Raw genomic sequence first — 18,602 nt, 5'->3', positions numbered from 1 at the left:
TGCCAGTGACTTTATGGACTCGTGCCATATTTTGGTCTGGCCGCCCCTAGTTTTCTTCCAACCTATTCTTATACCACTGAACATCGCACGTCGAGGCAGTCGGTTGTTGGGCATACGTAACACGTGTCCCAGCCATTTCAGCTAATGAAGTTTCACTACTTCATCAGTTGATTTGCCATCCTTACCTAGTACCCATTTACTCATAATTGCATTACTTACTCACTGGTCAAGTTTGTGATAACTACGGAATATATAATTATTCGGTTTAACGGTACAATTTTTCTCCCATATTAAATTATTCAGTAAGACACAAATCTCAGTTTCTATTTATGTTTGTAATAAAACATACTTTTTCTCTATTGCATATTCTGATTTCGATAAGATATTGATTATTGCTTAATCAATACATGTTTAAATGGTGGAACATGTCAAGATTTAGATGGTCCTGGTTTCCAATGTTTATGTCCATCTGGTTTCAAAGGATCTAATTGTCAATTAAGATCACCATGTAGTAATTCACAATGTGTACATGCAGTTAATTGTAAACAATTAATACAACCAGTGAATGGGATTGATTATGAATGTATATGTCAACCTGGTTGGACAGGACAATTTTGTGATCAAAGTAAGTTAACATTTAAAAGAATTTGGTCAGTTATTTTCTTATTTATGATACATTGGAATCTATTTGGAGCCATGTTTGACAATATTTCAGTCTGCTTACTTGTATGATGAACTGATTACCATCAGTGCAATCTCAGCATCTTTTCCATACAGTTGCATCATCTGTATATCATCGGCTATGAAGTAACCGATAAGATCAAATATCGTTAAGAATTATATTTTCAATAGGTTAAAGATGATTTGTCGAGATCAATATGAGAAAAAACAACAACCGGTTGACAAGTCGTAAGAAGAAAAAACCTACTCTCTTTTATTATGAAGTGATTCCAAAGTGTTTAAATCTGTGCGGCATAATTGTTTCTTATAGAAAACTGAAGAACACTTCAGTAACTCTGTTAGTGATTAAGACCAATAGAACCACTGAATGAACACTGTTGAAGTGATAGAATATAAAGGTAATAAGTGAGTGGAAGTAGTAAACTGGAAACTTTTGAAGTTAGTTACCCGGTATCTAATACTAGTCAGTAAGACGTGCCCAAAATCTTAAGGAAACTGTTGGTTTGTGTTGAATTTGACTCCAGATCACAAATCATATGTTCAAGTTTTCCTGTCATTTATTGTACAATATGATGATTGATGCTATAGCAACAGACCGTATGAAATTTAACAATAGTCGACGTATAACATGATAATAATCCGTGAAACCAATGAATATTTATTGTAATAAAGATGTAGCAACTCCACCCATAGCTCTTCTAACGTTACTGCCGTTCCCAAGCCCGGATAAAAGAAGAGGGTTACAACTGAGAACATCAACCCCATCCCATAGAAAACAACACTGCAAAAATATACGCTAACCAGAATAGACGATCTAAGCCTTATAATCTCTGTCCTCCAAGTTCAAGGATCTTTATGTAGAAGAATTATGATGCCTCATAGCGAAAAGCAAGATTCTAAGGAGGTCACGAGGTTGATGCTCCTTCTAACAACCCGAGCAACAATTATTATAGGTACATGGAATGTCTGGACAATGTAGGAGACCAGGAAGTCCTGTCACATATCAACCGAAATGAAGAGATACAACTTGACAGTAATCGGAATCAGTGAAACTCATTGAACCCAATCTGGAAAGCTAAGGCTAGATACGGAAGAGATGTTGTTGTACCTCCAGTCACGAAAAGGGAAGTGCTTTACACACTCAAGGAGTTGCTCTGATGGTGTACAAAGAAGCACGTAACGCACTTATAGGATGGGCACCTCATGGATCCAAGATTATCAAGGCATCTTTCAAAACAAAGAAGAAGGCGATCACGACTGAATTAACCGGATATAGAAGGAACACGCACAGACCTTCCTATCAATGTCACTCCACCAACGATTGACGAAATCACGATGGCCATCAGACAAATGGAAATTGGAAAAGCATCAGGACCTGACAATATACCAACCGAAGCACTGAACTCAGACATAGAAAAAACTGCAAACATGCTTCACGTTCTAACCAGGAAAATTTGGGAGGAAGAACAATTATCATTGACAGACTGGAAATAAAGATAACTCATCACGATACCAAAGAATGGAGATCTGAGCGAGTGTGAGAACCACAGAGGAATCATACTACTGTCAGTACCAGGAAACATTTTCAACGGCGTGTTGCTGAATTAGATGAAAGATTCATTGAACTCTCAGGTTCGGGGTGAACAGGGTGCGTTTCATAAGAATCGGTCGTGCACAGACCAAACCGCGACACTATGTATCATCGTTGAGCAATCGATTGAATAGAACTCGTTACTATACATCAACTTCCTTGACTATACGAAGGTGTTTAACAGTGTGGATAAGAGAACCTTATGGAAATTTCTTCGAAACTATGTTATCGGGAATTGGAAGCAGACATCAAAAGAATGATTGGCGACTAGAAACAACTGAAGATGAGACATATGAAAATGGACAGAGTTCGATGGAGAATCCTGAAAGGTGGCCTTCCCTCCTTCACAAGGGGTGACAAGGCGTAAGTAAGTAAACAAATAGCAGAGTATCAGAGTATTGTCATCAAAATGATAGAAACCAGAGATTCATTGATAGTAGATGATATAAAATATCAATAATTAAATCCATTTCTGTCTTAAAAATAATGAACATTACATTATTGTATCTGTCAACAACTTCATTTTCACTTACCTAATCATTTAATCTAACTTATATATCTATAATACAGATGCTCATATGAAGCAAGTTTCCTTGACTTGATTTTTGTCATTTTACAATTAAATTAAGTTTTGAACATAGAACACATGAGATACTGACTTATTGAGATACTGAATCAAAAACTCTCATTATATAGATTTTTAACCTGTAAACAGATAAATAAGTGGAGTTCAACCGGGTCTATTGTGAGATAGTAACTCACTGAAGACAGTGGTGGATGTGCGTCGCTCAATTTCGTGGATTGGTTGAAGGTAGACATTAAAACCGTTGGATGCCCCCAAATGCCCCGGTACAACTGAGAGTGGGGAGAGTCGGCTTCCCCTGTCCAAATACTCTCACATGGCCACACGTATATAGCCTCTGCCAGGGAAGTTCTACTCACTACCTTCTCGCGGCGGGGTTGTTGTCTACGAAATTAAGAGGACGAAACGCGAATGTCCAGCACTCCAACCGGGTTGGTGGACATGGAGAGTCCACCTAGGGGAGTTGGAAAATCCTGATTCCAAACCAATGGTGCACACGGGCTCAAGTACCCTAAGGGAACAAATGGCGCATGAACCAGTTGTTGGTCACCGACTAACATGGGACTGCATCTCCTTACGTTGCTCCACTGCCTTGTGGACTAGACCTTTAAGTCGAAGGCTCCAGGTGCGGCTGTCTAAGAAAACTAACTGATTCAATTTGGGCACCTGGGCAGTATCATAGCCCTCACACAAAACAAATAAGATTTGTGTGACGCATATGTATTTGGTGCCCCCTCACATCAGTATTTATGTTTTCAAATAAATAAATAAATAACACCACTGGATGCCGGATCAGTGGTCTAGTAGTTAAGTGCTCTCATGCAAGACTGTTGATCCTAGGTTGGAATCTCGCGAGGCATGATCGTGAATGCGCACTAATGAGGAGTCCCACCATAGGACGAAACTACCGTCCACTGCTCCCAGGTTTTCCATGATGTTCTAGCTTCAAATGACTCAATAATCGTAACCATTGGAGATAAATAAGTGATAGAATGCCTAGAATGCTATTTCATGACTATTTTAGGTGATAAAATCAAACATTGTTGATAAACGTACAAGGGACCAGCTTAGAAAAGAACAAGTACATAAGGATCTTAACATTTATCTTTATCATCATTACTTGCTTTCTTTCCTCTTATTATGACTAGGTTGTTTTTCTTTTCTCTCACAGTTTGAACAGATACTTCAACTTCATTCATTAAACTAGATATTAAATGTATATTTCAAATGATTGTTATCTTTTTTTCTCTCATTTAGTCTGTTTACAATCAGTTGATCTCAATCATTATACTCATCATTTAATGACTTGTCTATTGTCATTGTATGGAGATTATTATCATTTTATATAATTGATAATGATCACTAGTTTGTATTTGAGAGGACATTCGAAGAAAGTTAAAAAAACCCGAGATCAAATCATCTACGTCTGAAGTTTTGTTTCTCGTACCGAATAGTGAATTAACAGAACACATAATGTTAACACCTTCTGTTGATATATTCAAAGAGAGATTGAACCTCTACAGTGTTACAAACTGTAAGGATTCTTTTTTTTGATTGAGATTATGAACCGATTGATGTTAGACCACCGTTGGAAACCTGGAAACACTGGACGGCTGTTTCGTCCTCAGCAGTGCACATCCACAATCCCGCCTCACGAGATTCAAACCCAGGGCCTTCACTCTCGCGCGCGAACGCTTAACCTACTGGACCACTGAGCCGGCATCCAGTGGTGTTAGTGTCTAATATCAACCAATTCACGAAATTGTGCGACTATTTTCCATTGTACTGAGGTAGATACCTGTTTCTACCCGACACGGATTAGCTCCACTGGTCACGGCTTCTCACCAGAACTCAGACAATCTCATCACAAAGCTAGGCACTATTGAGCATATGTTAATAATCAGTATAGGAGTTGTGGAGAATAATAAGTTTCGATTGAGATCATGAACCGATTGATGTTAGACCACTGTTGGAAACCTGGAAGAACTGGATGGTCGTTTCGTCTTATTAATATTAGATCGATAAACCTCCTATCCTTATTACTAAAGACTGAAGACTATTTTGTATTGTTTCCTAATAAGCTAAATATTTTGATATTAACATAATATCTAGTAGCACAAAATAATTAAACTGTAATATTTAAACAGATGAGATTGAATGATACAGTTTGAATAACAGAAATATAACATCCAAGGTTGTTCATTTTTTCGCGAGTTAGCTTTCTATGGGACGGGGTCGCTAACCCCAAACTAAACCCTTCTCCTTTACCCGGGATTGGGACTGGCAGTAACTCTAGAAGAGCTACAGGCTTCTAGAAGCTACTAGCTTCCAGCCAAGGAGGAAATTAGGAAAAGACTATGGAAATGGATAGGATATACATTACTCAAATAATCAAACTGCATCACGAGGCCATCTCTAACTTGGAATCCTGAAGGGAAGTGGGAAAGAGGATGGCCGAAGAACATATTACGTCGGGAAATAGAAACAAGTATGAAAAGGACGAATAACAACTTGAAAGGATTTCCCAGGACAGGTTTGGATAGAGAGTGCTAGTGAGCGGCCTATGCTTCTCTACGAGGAATAACAGGCGTAAGTAAATAATTAAGTAAACAAGGTTGTTGATATCTTTCGCTGATCAGTTCTTTGAAGTGAATTCGACTAAACGTATCCATAGTCATTATTCGTATGTCTTCCATTATTCAATAATAAGCAGGGATGCATAATGATATTCATTCATTTACTTCTTTACGAATTGCGTGACTTACTTCAATCTTTTATTGATTTCTCATTTCTTTATAGTAATAGATTACATAATTATTTACTAATGATTGTTCTTTTTTCCTTTCTAAATAATTAAGATATCGATGATTGTGTGGACAAATGTCAAAATGGAGGAACATGTCACGTAAGTAACTTATTTTACTTACTAAATAATAATAATAATAATGGTAACGGTAGTAATATTATTATTATCACTAATAATACCATTAACAGCAGTAGTAGTAGCGTGAGTAGTAGTAGTGGTAGTAGTAGTAGTAGTAGTAGTAGTAGTAGTAGTAGTAGTAGTAGTAATGTTGTTGTTAGTAGTAGTATTGGTGGTAGTAGTGTGGTGCATGCTATTTACATTGATATAAGTAGTAGATGACGCGAGTTAAAAACGTAATGTCTGGCAGTAGAAGATGGGGAGAAGATCAAGAAAGGAAGAGCGGGAACACAATGCAATTTGTAAGAAAACGCATGAACAATGAAATGTGAGACAATGGTTTGGTGTTTGCAACGGGAACAGTCCAGGTTGATATGATGGATTTTGAAAATTAACGGTTTAATATATGGCTTTTCTATTTTACCGAGTAACTTTGTAATTTTGTGCGAAATACATTCGATTGTCCCCACCCGTGTTCTTGTTCACTACAGTATTAGTAGCATTGTTAGTAGTGTTAGTAGCATCAGTAGTAGTAGTTTTTATTTTAACACATAGATATTGGTACAAGGAGGCACCAAATATATATGCGCCACACAAATCTCATTTGATATGTGTGATGGCTGTGATACTGCCCGGGTGTCCAAATCGAAGCAGGTAGTTTTCTTAGGGGACCACACCCGGAGTCTTCGACCTGAAGGTCTAATCCACAAGGCAGTGAAGCATTTTGGGGAGATGCAGTCCCATAGTAGCCGATGACCAACGATTGGTTCATACGCCATTTGTTCCTTCAGGATACTGGAACTCGTGTGCACCATTGGTTTGGAATCAGCGTTTTGATAGTGGTGCTAGTAGTACTACTAGTAGTAGTTGTCAGTTAGTTAGTTACAAATAATCAATATTTTTGACAATGATGCTGCGTTGAACATTCACTTCTCTTGATGAATATTATATAATCAATCTCAAAGAATCGGTATTTATTTAGGCATCTTTTTAAAAGTATTTTTCTGTTTGTTAGTAGAGGTTGCAGATTTTCTACATTTCCATATTGATTATATTTTGAATAGTCTGTAATACTAGAATATGGATGTTCCATCTATTCACTTCAGTTTGAGATTCGACAGCCTGAATTCCCTATATTTCAATATGCATTGATATTTAAATTGAGAATAGAACTTAGTTTTTACCGGTTCAAATGTTAGTTAGGCTTTCTTTCCTCCAGAGACTTGTAGGTTCAGAGTTTGATCTCTGGCGAAATTGTAAGTGAGCACTTCTATGGAGTATCGTACTAAGACAATACAAGATATCCAGTGATCTTTTATTCCGAATGATATTCAAAAGGAAAACAGTCTTTGATGAATATTATCCAGAAATATTCAATATAGTAATTTTCTATTCATTTCCTACTCTCATATATATATTAGAGTGAAATAATTTTATTTGTTTGTTTATATTTCTTTCAGGATCTTCTAGATGATTTCTATTGTACTTGCCCAATTGGATTTGAAGGTAGACATTGTGAAATTAATCGTGAATGTTCCAGTAAACCATGTCAAAATAAAGGAATCTGTCATGAAATTCCTGGTGGTTATTTATGTGAATGTCCAAATGGATTTATAGGACAAAATTGTGAAGTGAGTGAGAAAAAATATTCACTGATAACATAATAAAATCTAAAATGAATGAATCAGTTGTGAAAATAGCCCCCGAATGCCCTAGTACGTCTGAGAGTGGGGAGAGTCAGCTCTCCTTCTTGAAATACTTTCACATGGACACGTGCATACAACCAATCCCAGGGAAATCCTACTCACTGTCTTCTCGCGACATTACTGTTGTTCACGAAATTCAGAGGACGAAAATCAAACGTCTGGAGCTCAAACCGGGTTGTTGAATATGGAGAGTCCACCTATGACAGTTGGAAAACCCTGATTCAAAACTATCGACGTACATGGGCCCTCGGATCCTAAGAAAATAAATGGCATATGAACTTATTTTTGAACACCAGCTACCACGAGATTGTATCACCTGACGTTGCTCCACTGCCTTGTGGATCAGACCTTTAGGCTGAAAGCTCTGGGTGTGGCTCACTCATAAAACTACCCGTTTTGATTTGGGCACCTGGACAGCATCCTAGTCCTCACACAAATCGAATGATTTATGTGGCGCATATCTATTTGGCACCTCCTTGTACTAATGTTTATGTGTTTAAATAAATAATATAAATCATCAATTCATTAGAAATGACTTCAAGTTCATTATTATTACTACAGTTATGAGAATGTTGTCAGACATAATTCATTCATTGATTTTAAAGTCTTATTCACTAGCACTGATGATGAAACACTGTGTGGAGTTTCTGAAAAAATTATCAAATGTTTCATTCAAGTGAAATACTTTGGTGTAATTAAGTGTCGGCAGAAATTCATCAGGGAAGCGCGGGATACAATGGACATCTAAGATGCAGTTGGATGATCTAGACTTCGCAGACGATCTGGCCCTTCTATCCCAAACGCAACAACAGATGCAGGAGAAGACGAACAGTGTGGCAGCAGCCTCAGCAGCAATAGGTCTCAATATACACAAAGGGAAAAGCAGGATTCTCCGATACAACACAGAATGCACCAATCCAATCACAATTGACGGAGAAGATTTGGAAGATGTAAAAACCTTTACATATTTGAGCAGCATCATTGATGAACATGGTGGATCTGATGCAGATGTGAAAGCGCGGATCGGCAAAGCAAGAGCAGCATATTTACAACTAAGGAACATCTGGAACTCAAAGCAACTGTCAACCAACACCAAGGTCAGGATTTTCAATACAAATGTCAAGACAGTTCTACTGTATGGGGCAGAAACCTGGAGAACTACGAAAGCCATCATCCAGAAAATACAGGTGTTTATCAACAATTGTCTACGCAAAATACTTCAGATCCATTGGCCGGACACTATTAGCAACAACGTACTGTGGGAGAGAACAAACCAGATCCCAGTGGAGGAAGAAATCAGGAAGAAGCGCTGGAAGTGGATAGGACACACATTGAGGAAAGCACCCAACTGCGTCACAAGACAAGCCCTCACATGGAATCCTGAAGGTCAAAGGAAAAGAGGGAGACCAAAGAACACATTACGCCGAGAAATGGAAATAGACATGAGAAAAATGAACAAGAATTGGAGGGAACTAGAAAAGAAGGCCCAGGGCAGAGTGGGTTGGAGAATGCTGGTCAGCGGCCTATGCTCCATTGGGAGTAACAGGTGTAAGTAAGTAAGTAAAAGTAGAAATTCATCAGTCATGTATGTTGAAAGTTTCCATAAGTATCGCTTAATACAATTGACGACTTTATGTCATGTTCAGTTGCATTATTAACGGTTCACATTTACGAGTAGATCAGTAGACACCAAGACTAAAAGATGAATTATTTAGAAAGGCCACCTAATTTTGTATTTGTCATTTCGACTACATTCATACAGCAAGTTATATTGGTTCTCTGAGCAGCTCAGAGAACAAAACTCCATCAAAATCATTCATTTGAGATAAAAATCTTCTCCACCATCTCAATTTACATTTTCGTGCTCATGAATACCTTACAGAGTGGTTAAGCAAAGATCTAGTGAAAAAAGTGGAAAGCTCGATATCAGCCCATTTCATGCAAACTAGTCACAGTTCCAGTATACTCCAATCTTTCTCAATTATTTATCGGGTTCGAGATATTTTCTCAAGGTCTGTTAGATCCAAAGTCCTTCAAAGGGTAAAAGCTGTAACCATTCGGACTAAAAAACTGGAGCCAAGTGTATGCAATCAATATCTTCAAACACTTATCTTACATTGGTCAACCTCACGGCCAATGAATCAATAGTAATCATAATTATAGGAAAACCTTACAACCCTTCTTAGTCAAATATAATCTTTGTTATCTTTATAAGCAAAGATGGATAGTGACTAGCAGCGGAATCCAGGACGCGCGTTCCGTCCTGTTTGGGACTCGTCAGCTGGATGTACCTGCATCTCAGAATTGATGTTCACTCTTGGAATCGAACCCAGTACCATCCGCTTCAAACGCCATCGCGTTATCCACTTGGCTACTGAGTCCTGATAGCCACTTACTTGTGCAATGGGGTGAAGTTTAATTCACTTGGTATTGTTTTACTTGAATCTTCCCATTGATGTTTTAGGACTGAAATTGATCAGTCTTTTATTGGCATATGTGCATACTGTGAGTATGCCTCGATATTGCTTTAATTTGGCATAAGAGACTGATCAGTCTCAGTCCTAAAACATCAATGGGAAGATTCAAGTAAAACAATACCAAGTGAATTTGTTATCTTTGTTATTCACATACCTTTGGATTATTATTACCAATAATGTCCCGAGTACATGACTAATCTCCTTGACACTCACACTACTTTATAAATTCCCACTGATTTCATATAACTTTAGTCTTTCACTAATCATTTGATCGAATTTATAATTGGACTATTATTTCTTTCATCTTATCTGAACCATATTTATTCTGATCATGAATCTCATAAGTTCATTTAGCATATAAGTTATTTCAACATTAACAATTTTATTTTAATAGTTGAATTCATGTGTCGATTTAAGCTAGAGCACCATTAAAAACCTGAAAACACCGGATGGTCGTTTCTTCCCAGTATGGGACTCCTCAACAAAGCGCATTCATGATCCTGCACCATAGGGGACTCGAGCTTAACATCTTCGATCTCACGTGTGAACACTTAATCTCTAGACCAGTGAGTCAGCAGCCAATGGTGTTAATGTCTAAATTCAAGGAATCCCGCGAGCGGGATGGTGGATGCGTATTGCTGAGGAGGTTCATAATCTCAATCAAATCTCCAAGTTAATTATTTTATTTCTCAAAGAACAATGTAAGTAGTCTTTCAAGATGAAGTAAATTTCATCTGTTTTTTTTTTCTCTTTTTTCTTTCTATTCTATGAAAGATTTCAATAAATGGATGTAATCCAAATCTTTGTCAAAATGGTGCTTATTGTTATACATTATCTAGTGGTTTCTATTGTAAATGTTCAGAAAATTTTTATGGACAATTTTGTGAGTATCAAAGACCATATTGTGGACCAGATGGTTGTGATACATTAATGGATCCATGTTTAACCATGTTAATTATGCATAATAATGATACATTCCCATATCCTTCTTCTTCTTCTTCTTCGTTGACGTTAACATCTTCAGTATTAACTCTTCAACAATCAACAATGATTTTGAGAAATTCAACTCAATCAAATTATGATAATTTATTAATTAGTCATCATGAGATCACATATCCTTATGGTGTATGTGGTCAACATGGTACATGTGTTAGTACAGATAATGGAGATTATAAATGTATCTGTGGAACTGGTTATCAAGGAAAATATTGTCATCAATCAATTAATTATTGTGAAACTATGCCATGTATGAATGATGGTACATGTATAAGTGGTTTAGAAGGTTATGAATGTATATGTGAAGAGGGATTTAGTGGTGTGCAATGTGAACATCGTAAGTGACTTTTTATTTTTTACAAATTTCTCACATTAATTATAAGATAATTATGAAATTATTAACATGATAGATATTCTCAATGAGTTGAGTGGTGAAAGTATTCGATTACGAGTCCATAGATCTTATGTTTAATAAGATTAAGACTAATTTGGTTTGTAAGAGACTGATAGGTCCTGAGTTCGAATCTCGCAAGACGGGATCATGGATACTCACTGCTGAGGAGTTCAATACGAGAACGAAACGACCATCCAGTGGTTCTAGGTTTTCCGTAGTAGTCTAGCTGCAATCGACTCATGATCTCAACTATTAAAATTACTATAATATCCACAAAACCTCTTCTGATATTAATTTGGTTTGGACAGCTGGACGGTGTCATTAGCTCCTACCAAAAATGCAGTGAACCTTCAACTGTAAGTTAACGTAAGGAGCGGATTACTTCTAGATCATTCTGATAAAATACTACAATCATCCAATACTAATAATACTTCCTGTCTTCAAACTGCTGTCAATCCATGACAAATATCACTTATGAAGTAAACTAATCTATATGAAACCTCTTGAATCAAATGATTGATTGGTTTCCTTATTTTTCTTTATAGCTATTGATTTATGTCAACCAAATCCATGTCAAAATGGTGGCTATTGTCAGCATACATTACATCCAGGAGATTTTCAATGTCGTTGTGCACCAGGTTGGTCTGGTCGTTGGTGTGAATTTCAAACAGATAATCCATGTAATATGGCTAAAATTTGTTTTAATAATGGTAAATGTCATCAAGATCATTTAAGTTCTGGATTATTTAAATGTGAATGTGATAATCAATGGATTGGATCTGTTTGCCAGTTACGTAAGTTTAGTTAAAAATATTTCTATGTTAATATAAAACTTAGTTGATCTAGAAATGAGATCATTAACAAATTACAGTCTAATAAGTCTGATAAACCAATTTAGTGACCCTATGTCTGACTCCATAATGATAGTCTATGGATCAAAATGAAGCTTATAATAATAAAGAGATGAATATGAATAGTTTAGTTATTTAACAATTATACGATATGATAAAACACGAGAGAATCAAGCTGGCTTCAGACCTGGTCTTGGCTGCATCGACCACATATTTACCATTCGTCAGGTTCTAGAACACTGGCATACTTATCGGCGTCCGACAATCGTGGTCTTTCTTGAATTAAAAGCAGCATTTGACTCCGTAGAATGCGAGATTCTGTGGCAGTGTCTGTCATTGAAAGGCGTGCCTCAGAAGTACATACACCTTATGAAGGCTCTTTACTCGAACACTACCAGTCGAGTCAGAGCTTATGACGAACTTTCATCTGCTTTTGCAACCTCAAGTAGTGTCCGTCAAGGCTGTCCACTCTCTCCATTTTTGTTTAACTTCATCATAAACCTACTGATGGAAATAACATTCTCGTCGACTGAATTCTCGGGTATTGATCTCCTACCACGAGGTCCACTTATCGACTTAGAATACGCAGATGACATAGTCCTGTTTGGTGAAGACGCTGATAAAATGCAGAGTCTTTTGGTAGCACTAAGCAACAATGCCAGAATGTTTGGAATGCGCTTCTCTCCCTCTAAATGCAAGTTGTTGCTTCAGGACTGGTCTGCGTCAACACCTGTACTAAGGATAGGGAGTGAAGTAGTCGAACGCGTTGACAACTTCACTTATCTTGGAAGTCTGATCAGCCCTAATGGGTTGGTGTCTGACGAAATATGAGCACGGATACGAAAAGCTCGCTTCGCATTTACCAACTTACGTCACCCATGGCGAAGGCAAGATATCCGTCTATCAATAAAAGGACGAGTATACTGCGCGGCAGTCCGTTCTGTTTTACTTTACGGCAGCGAAACATGGCCATTAAAAGTAGAAGACACTCGTAAGCTACTAGTATTTGACCACAGATACCCTAGAAATATTGCTGGCGTCTGCTGGGATCACCGCAGGGTATTAGGGAATGATGGTAAATCAGTCGATGAGGTTGTGAATCTTCGTCGACTGAGATGGTTGGGCCACGTGTTACGTATGGCTGAACACCGATTACAATGACGTGCAATGCTAACCGGCGTTCGGGATGGTCGGAAAAAAGTTACGTGTGGCCAAGCCAAAACGTGGCATCAGTGCTTGAAGTCACTAACTTGTAGTCTGAGCCATGTTGGTAGGTGCAGACTACTTGGTTGGGGTCCGCGTGACTATCGTAACCGATGGTTGGACACTCTTGGTGACATGGCTCAGAATCGATCACAATGGCGTCGGTGTATACACTCCCTGTCTTCCCGTAAACTGTGAGATTAAAATCGCTTCATATCTTTCTTTCTACGAACTAATTCTTTCTTCCTGCACTATATCCTTATATGCAATCTTTCTTTTATATATTACCACCTCTGAATTAACTACTTTTATGAATCCGGTGTTCATCTTGTTGTGTTAATGAGGTATGGCAACTTGAACCGATGCATATATGTGCCTGGTCCTACGTTGTAGCTGACTGACTGACTGACGATAAAAAAATATACTCATAGTATTGGTCCATAACTGGATCCCAAAGTTACCATTCATTTTGCTTATCGTATATAATCATGGTCTTAAATCGCGTTAATCAATAACGGGATCAAATAAATCAAATATGAGAATGGATTTTAGAATACATATATTTCGTACAATTATTGATTGAGACAAACGACCGAAGAAACGAAACGAAGCGAAGAGAATAGAATGGAGGGAGATGACGCGCAGTGAAGATGGCATGTGAGCCAACTCGTCTTAATCAAGCGTTAATCTATATTTATAGACTGAACTAAAACAAGCTACAAACCTATTATGAGTAAGATGAGAAATGCACACACGTTTACATAAAAACAGTCATGGTTGATAAGCAAATAAATAACAAGGTCAACATGAAGGTCGAGAAGAATGAATAAATTGGTTTGCCCGGAAGTTAGAATAAGCTGTGTGGGCTTAATATGGCAACCGACACGACACCGATAACAATGTTTAGAAGAAATCGACATTGTACTGTAAAAAGTTTAAGGGAATTGAGAAATGAATTCATCTATTTACTTTGTTATATTCTGTTCACTTTTGATTTACACCAAACTTACTATCAAGATGAGAAAACTGAAAGGAGATTGAAGATTGTTTTTTTGACAAACCAAGACTATATTAGACACAACTCACTAATACACATATAACGATTGTCGTTCCAACGCACGCAGAGATATATGAGCTTGAATATTTAGTGAGTCGAGTCTATCATGTTTTTAGCTTATTCGAAAATTACTTACTTACTTACGCCTGTTACTCCTAATGGAGGATAGGCAGCCGACCAGCATTGTTCAACCCACTCTATCCTCCGCCTTCCTTTCTAGTTCTACCCAATTGTTGGTCATTCTTCTGATGTCTGTCTGTCTCCATTTCTCGAAGTAACGTGTTATTTGGTCTTCCTCTTCTCCCCCTTTGGCTTTGAGGATTCCAAGTCAGAGCTTGTCTTGTGACATAGTTGAATGCTTTCCTCAATGTGTGTCCTATCCACTTCCAGTGCTTCTTCCTGATTTCTTCCTCCACTGGAATCTGGTTTGTTCTCTCCCTCAGTAGGTTGTTGTTAATAGTGTCCAGCCAACGGATCTTGTTATTCAACACCTGTATTATCTGAATGATGGCTTTCGTAGTTCTCCAAGTTTCCACCCCATACAGTAAGACTGTCTTGACATTTGTATTGAAAATTCTGACTTTGGTGTTGATTGTCAGCTGTTTTGAGTTCTAGATTTTTTTCAATTGTAAATAGGCTGATCCTGCTTTGGCGATCCGCCGATCGAAAGTTACTCTGCCAAAATTATTGGATTATGATCATGGCAACTAAATTTGTTGTTTTACAATCAATGATGTTTATTAAATTTTTTAAAAAAAGAATAAGAACAAAGATTTAAGTCGAATATGAATTCATTCTGAATTTCTTACATGTTTGAAATGATCAAAAAAGGGGAGTTGTAAATCATTACTGTTGGGATATTCAGAAAAATATCCCAAAAATTATCCTATTAAGTCGAATGCTATTCTTGGACTTGGAGATGGTATTGTTCTCTTATTGGTCAATATTTATTTCACGTGTCGTCTTCCTACTGGTCAATATTGTACAAATGTTATTTTCTATTTTATGGTACGATGTGGTCTGCTTGATTGGTATATAAACAGAGTATGTTTGAACTATGATGATTCGTATCTCAGAGGCTGAGACTTGCGTTCTGGACTCAACTAGCTGAGCTAGATAGGGAAGCAGGGCCAATCGGGACTCTAGGTCGTTCTTACGTGTTTACGCGTCATTGTTCCGATCGATAATTCGCTGCTGTCTAATCTGCAGTCCACAAGATACAACAATTACCGTAATGATTCTTATCTAAGGTTTATTATGAATATTTAATAAGATAATGAATCTAGGATCATGATAACCAAGTTAAATGTTTAGATTTATTGTTGTCAATAAATAAATATGAAGTTCTGAAGAACATTCTGGAACGGTGGAGAAAATTTGTACCTTAAGTGTATGATTTTGATAATTTTGTTTTCTTAGCTGGATGGTTCGGTCATGCAGTGAAGTGTTCACTTCTATCTGAAGTTTATACTGATGACATCTTCAAGAAGAACAATGAAAGAACCACAATCCACACACTTCAAAAGACTAGAACTTGTATACGAATTATTCTTTTTTTAAAAAAAAAGATTTTCATGATCTTTACCTGATATTCTGTATCCAAGACATGTCTAGAAATTGCATGACTTAACATCTTTATTCATTTACAGAAAAGGCCTTTTTTAAGAATATATTCCAAAGTAAATAAATTGAGTCCCATACTAGAACGAAACATCCGTCCAGTGCTTCCAGGTTTTCCATGATTTCAACTATTAAATAAATTGAATTCATGCAAATCTCCTTAAATCTTCATTTATCTAACCCTACTCAAATTAAATAACTTTGAAATTATAGGCCACTGCATTACAGCTCAATCATCTACAGGTTGAATTCATCTGTGGGATAATGGGTACGAAAGAAATGGATAATAATTTGGATAACAGTTTGGATCTTCCAGCTTACTCATGATTTCAATAGTTGAGATGATGAGCCAACTGAAACTAGATCATCATGGAAAACCTGGAAGCACTGAACAACCGTTTCGTCCTATTGTGGAACTCCTCAGCAGTGCGCAGCCACGATCCCACCTTGCGAGATTCCATCCCAGGACCTATCAGTCTCACGCGCGAACGCTTAACTTCTAGACCACTTGGCCGGCCGGCATCGAACGGTGTTAATGTCTAACTTCAAATAATCCGCGAAAAAATGCTATACATCCACCACTGTCTTCAGTGAATTGCTATCTCACAACAGACCCAGTTGAACTTCAATGGTCACTGCTTCATACTAGAACTCCAGGAAATATCTCTTGAAGCCAGCCACTATAGAGCATATGTTGATTAATATCAGAAAGGGTTTTTGTGGATATTATAGTGACTTCAATAGTTGAGATCATGACTGACTAAACCTGTTATTGTAAAGAAATGGTTTGAAATAAGTCGAAACTGATTGACATAATAATAAGTTTTATTACATAATCCAGTTTTTAAACATTCAATTCTTCTATTCATTCATTTCCAAATTTAGGTCGACCAGAAACAAGGTCATGTGTACAAAAAAATCTATGCAAAAATGGTGCTACATGTGTTGATTTAGGTAACAGTTTCAATTGTATCTGTCGTCCTGGTTTCGATGGTCAATATTGTGAAAATGAAATTAACGAATGTAATTCAATGCCATGGTGGGTTCACATAATATACGCAACTTTGTTCAATTTAGGTCGAATAAAAAATATTGTCTTACTGTACATACTTACACCTGTTATCTCCCTTGGAGGAGCATAGGTCATCCACCAGGATTTTTCATACAACTCTGACCTGAACAATCCTTTCCAGTTGTTCAACTAGCTGGAATTTGAAACATGAACAACTTGGATTTCAACCCAACAGTATAAATGACACGCACTCATCTAGAGGTTAAAAGTTTCTAAATTTAATCCCTGACGGAGTCGTGAACAACTGAGACAAAACACTAAGCCACTATTTACTAGTCTTCAATGATTCTCTAACTGTGGACAGGTCGTGATGAAAAGTATCTTTAGAAATAATTTCGTAATTAATATCAGAAGGGGTTTTGTGGATATTATAGTAATTTAATTGTTGAGATCATGAGTTCATTCAAGCTAGACCATCATGGAAAACCTGGTAGCACTGAAGAGCCTTTTGATCATATTGTGGGACTCATTAGCAGTGCGCAACCATGATCTCGCCTCACGAGATTCGAACCAAGGAATTATCAGTCTCGCGCGCGAGCGCCTAACTTGTAGAACACTGAGGCGGCATCTAACGGTCTGTTGTGAGACAGTAATTCACTAAATACAATGGTGGATCGTGGCACAACTTCGTGGATTGGTTGAAGTAAGACACTAACACCGTCGGATGCCAGCAGGCTCAGTGGTCTAGAGGTTAGGCGTTCGCGTGTGAGACCTGTAGGTCCTCTGCTTGAATCTCGCGATGCGGGATCGTAGGTTCATACTGCCGAGGATTCCCACAGTAGGATGAAACGGTCAACCAGCTCTCTCAGTTTTTTTTATGGTGGCTTAGCTTCAATTGATTCATGATGTCAACTATTAAGTTTCGTAATTATTATTAATTTTCTGTCTATTTACTCACTTATTTTTATCTTTTAGTTATAATAATGGAACATGTAAAGATCTTATTAATTCTTTCGAATGTGATTGCCCTAAAGGTTTCATTGGAACAGACTGTAGAATAAGTAAGTTTGACATGTTGAGGATATTAATGATTACAATATGATTTTCCATTGAAATAACTATCTCTATTCAGGTGATAATCGTTTCGAATTTTTCATGCTGTTCTCTACTTATTATTCAATGAACAAGATCTATTTCTATGTTTATTGATTTTTTTCCTAATCCTGAATGTTCTAGTTGATGTCTTTTTACCAAGGTCCCTTTATTTTTTTTACCTGGCAAAGTTGTCAACTACATGTCCAACACTCCTACTTTATCAGTATAGGGGTTGTGGAGATTATTAAGTTTTTGATTGAGATCATAAACGGATTGATGTCAAACCACTGTTGAACATCTGGAAGCACTGGACGGTCTTCTCGTCCTGTTGTGGGATCCAGCAGTATGTATCCACGATCCCGCTCGCGGGATCCGAACCCAGAACCTTTAGCCCCGCGCTCGAACGCCTAACC

The 18,602-nt window shown here is 37.4% G+C and overlaps 1 protein-coding gene across 1 annotated transcript in view; it reads left to right on the top strand.

Annotated features, from left to right (window-relative positions):
* The window catches only part of MS3_00006011 (uncharacterized protein), an 81,329-nt gene that overhangs the window by 51,378 nt on the left and 11,349 nt on the right, over window positions 1-18,602 (top strand). Inside the window, exons 7-13 of the mRNA XM_051214100.1 lie at window positions 383-625; window positions 5,714-5,760; window positions 7,239-7,409; window positions 10,736-11,294; window positions 11,897-12,145; window positions 16,968-17,121; window positions 18,070-18,155. Coding sequence (XP_051067227.1) covers window positions 383-625; window positions 5,714-5,760; window positions 7,239-7,409; window positions 10,736-11,294; window positions 11,897-12,145; window positions 16,968-17,121; window positions 18,070-18,155 — 1,509 coding nt within the window. The remainder of the gene's footprint in view (window positions 1-382; window positions 626-5,713; window positions 5,761-7,238; window positions 7,410-10,735; window positions 11,295-11,896; window positions 12,146-16,967; window positions 17,122-18,069; window positions 18,156-18,602) is intronic.

This window comes from Schistosoma haematobium, chromosome 2 (genome assembly GCF_000699445.3).
Source record: "Schistosoma haematobium chromosome 2, whole genome shotgun sequence".
Taxonomy (NCBI): domain Eukaryota; kingdom Metazoa; phylum Platyhelminthes; class Trematoda; order Strigeidida; family Schistosomatidae; genus Schistosoma; species Schistosoma haematobium.
The sequence above is the reverse complement of the archived record's forward strand: the minus strand, read 5'-3'. Positions and strand labels throughout refer to the sequence as shown.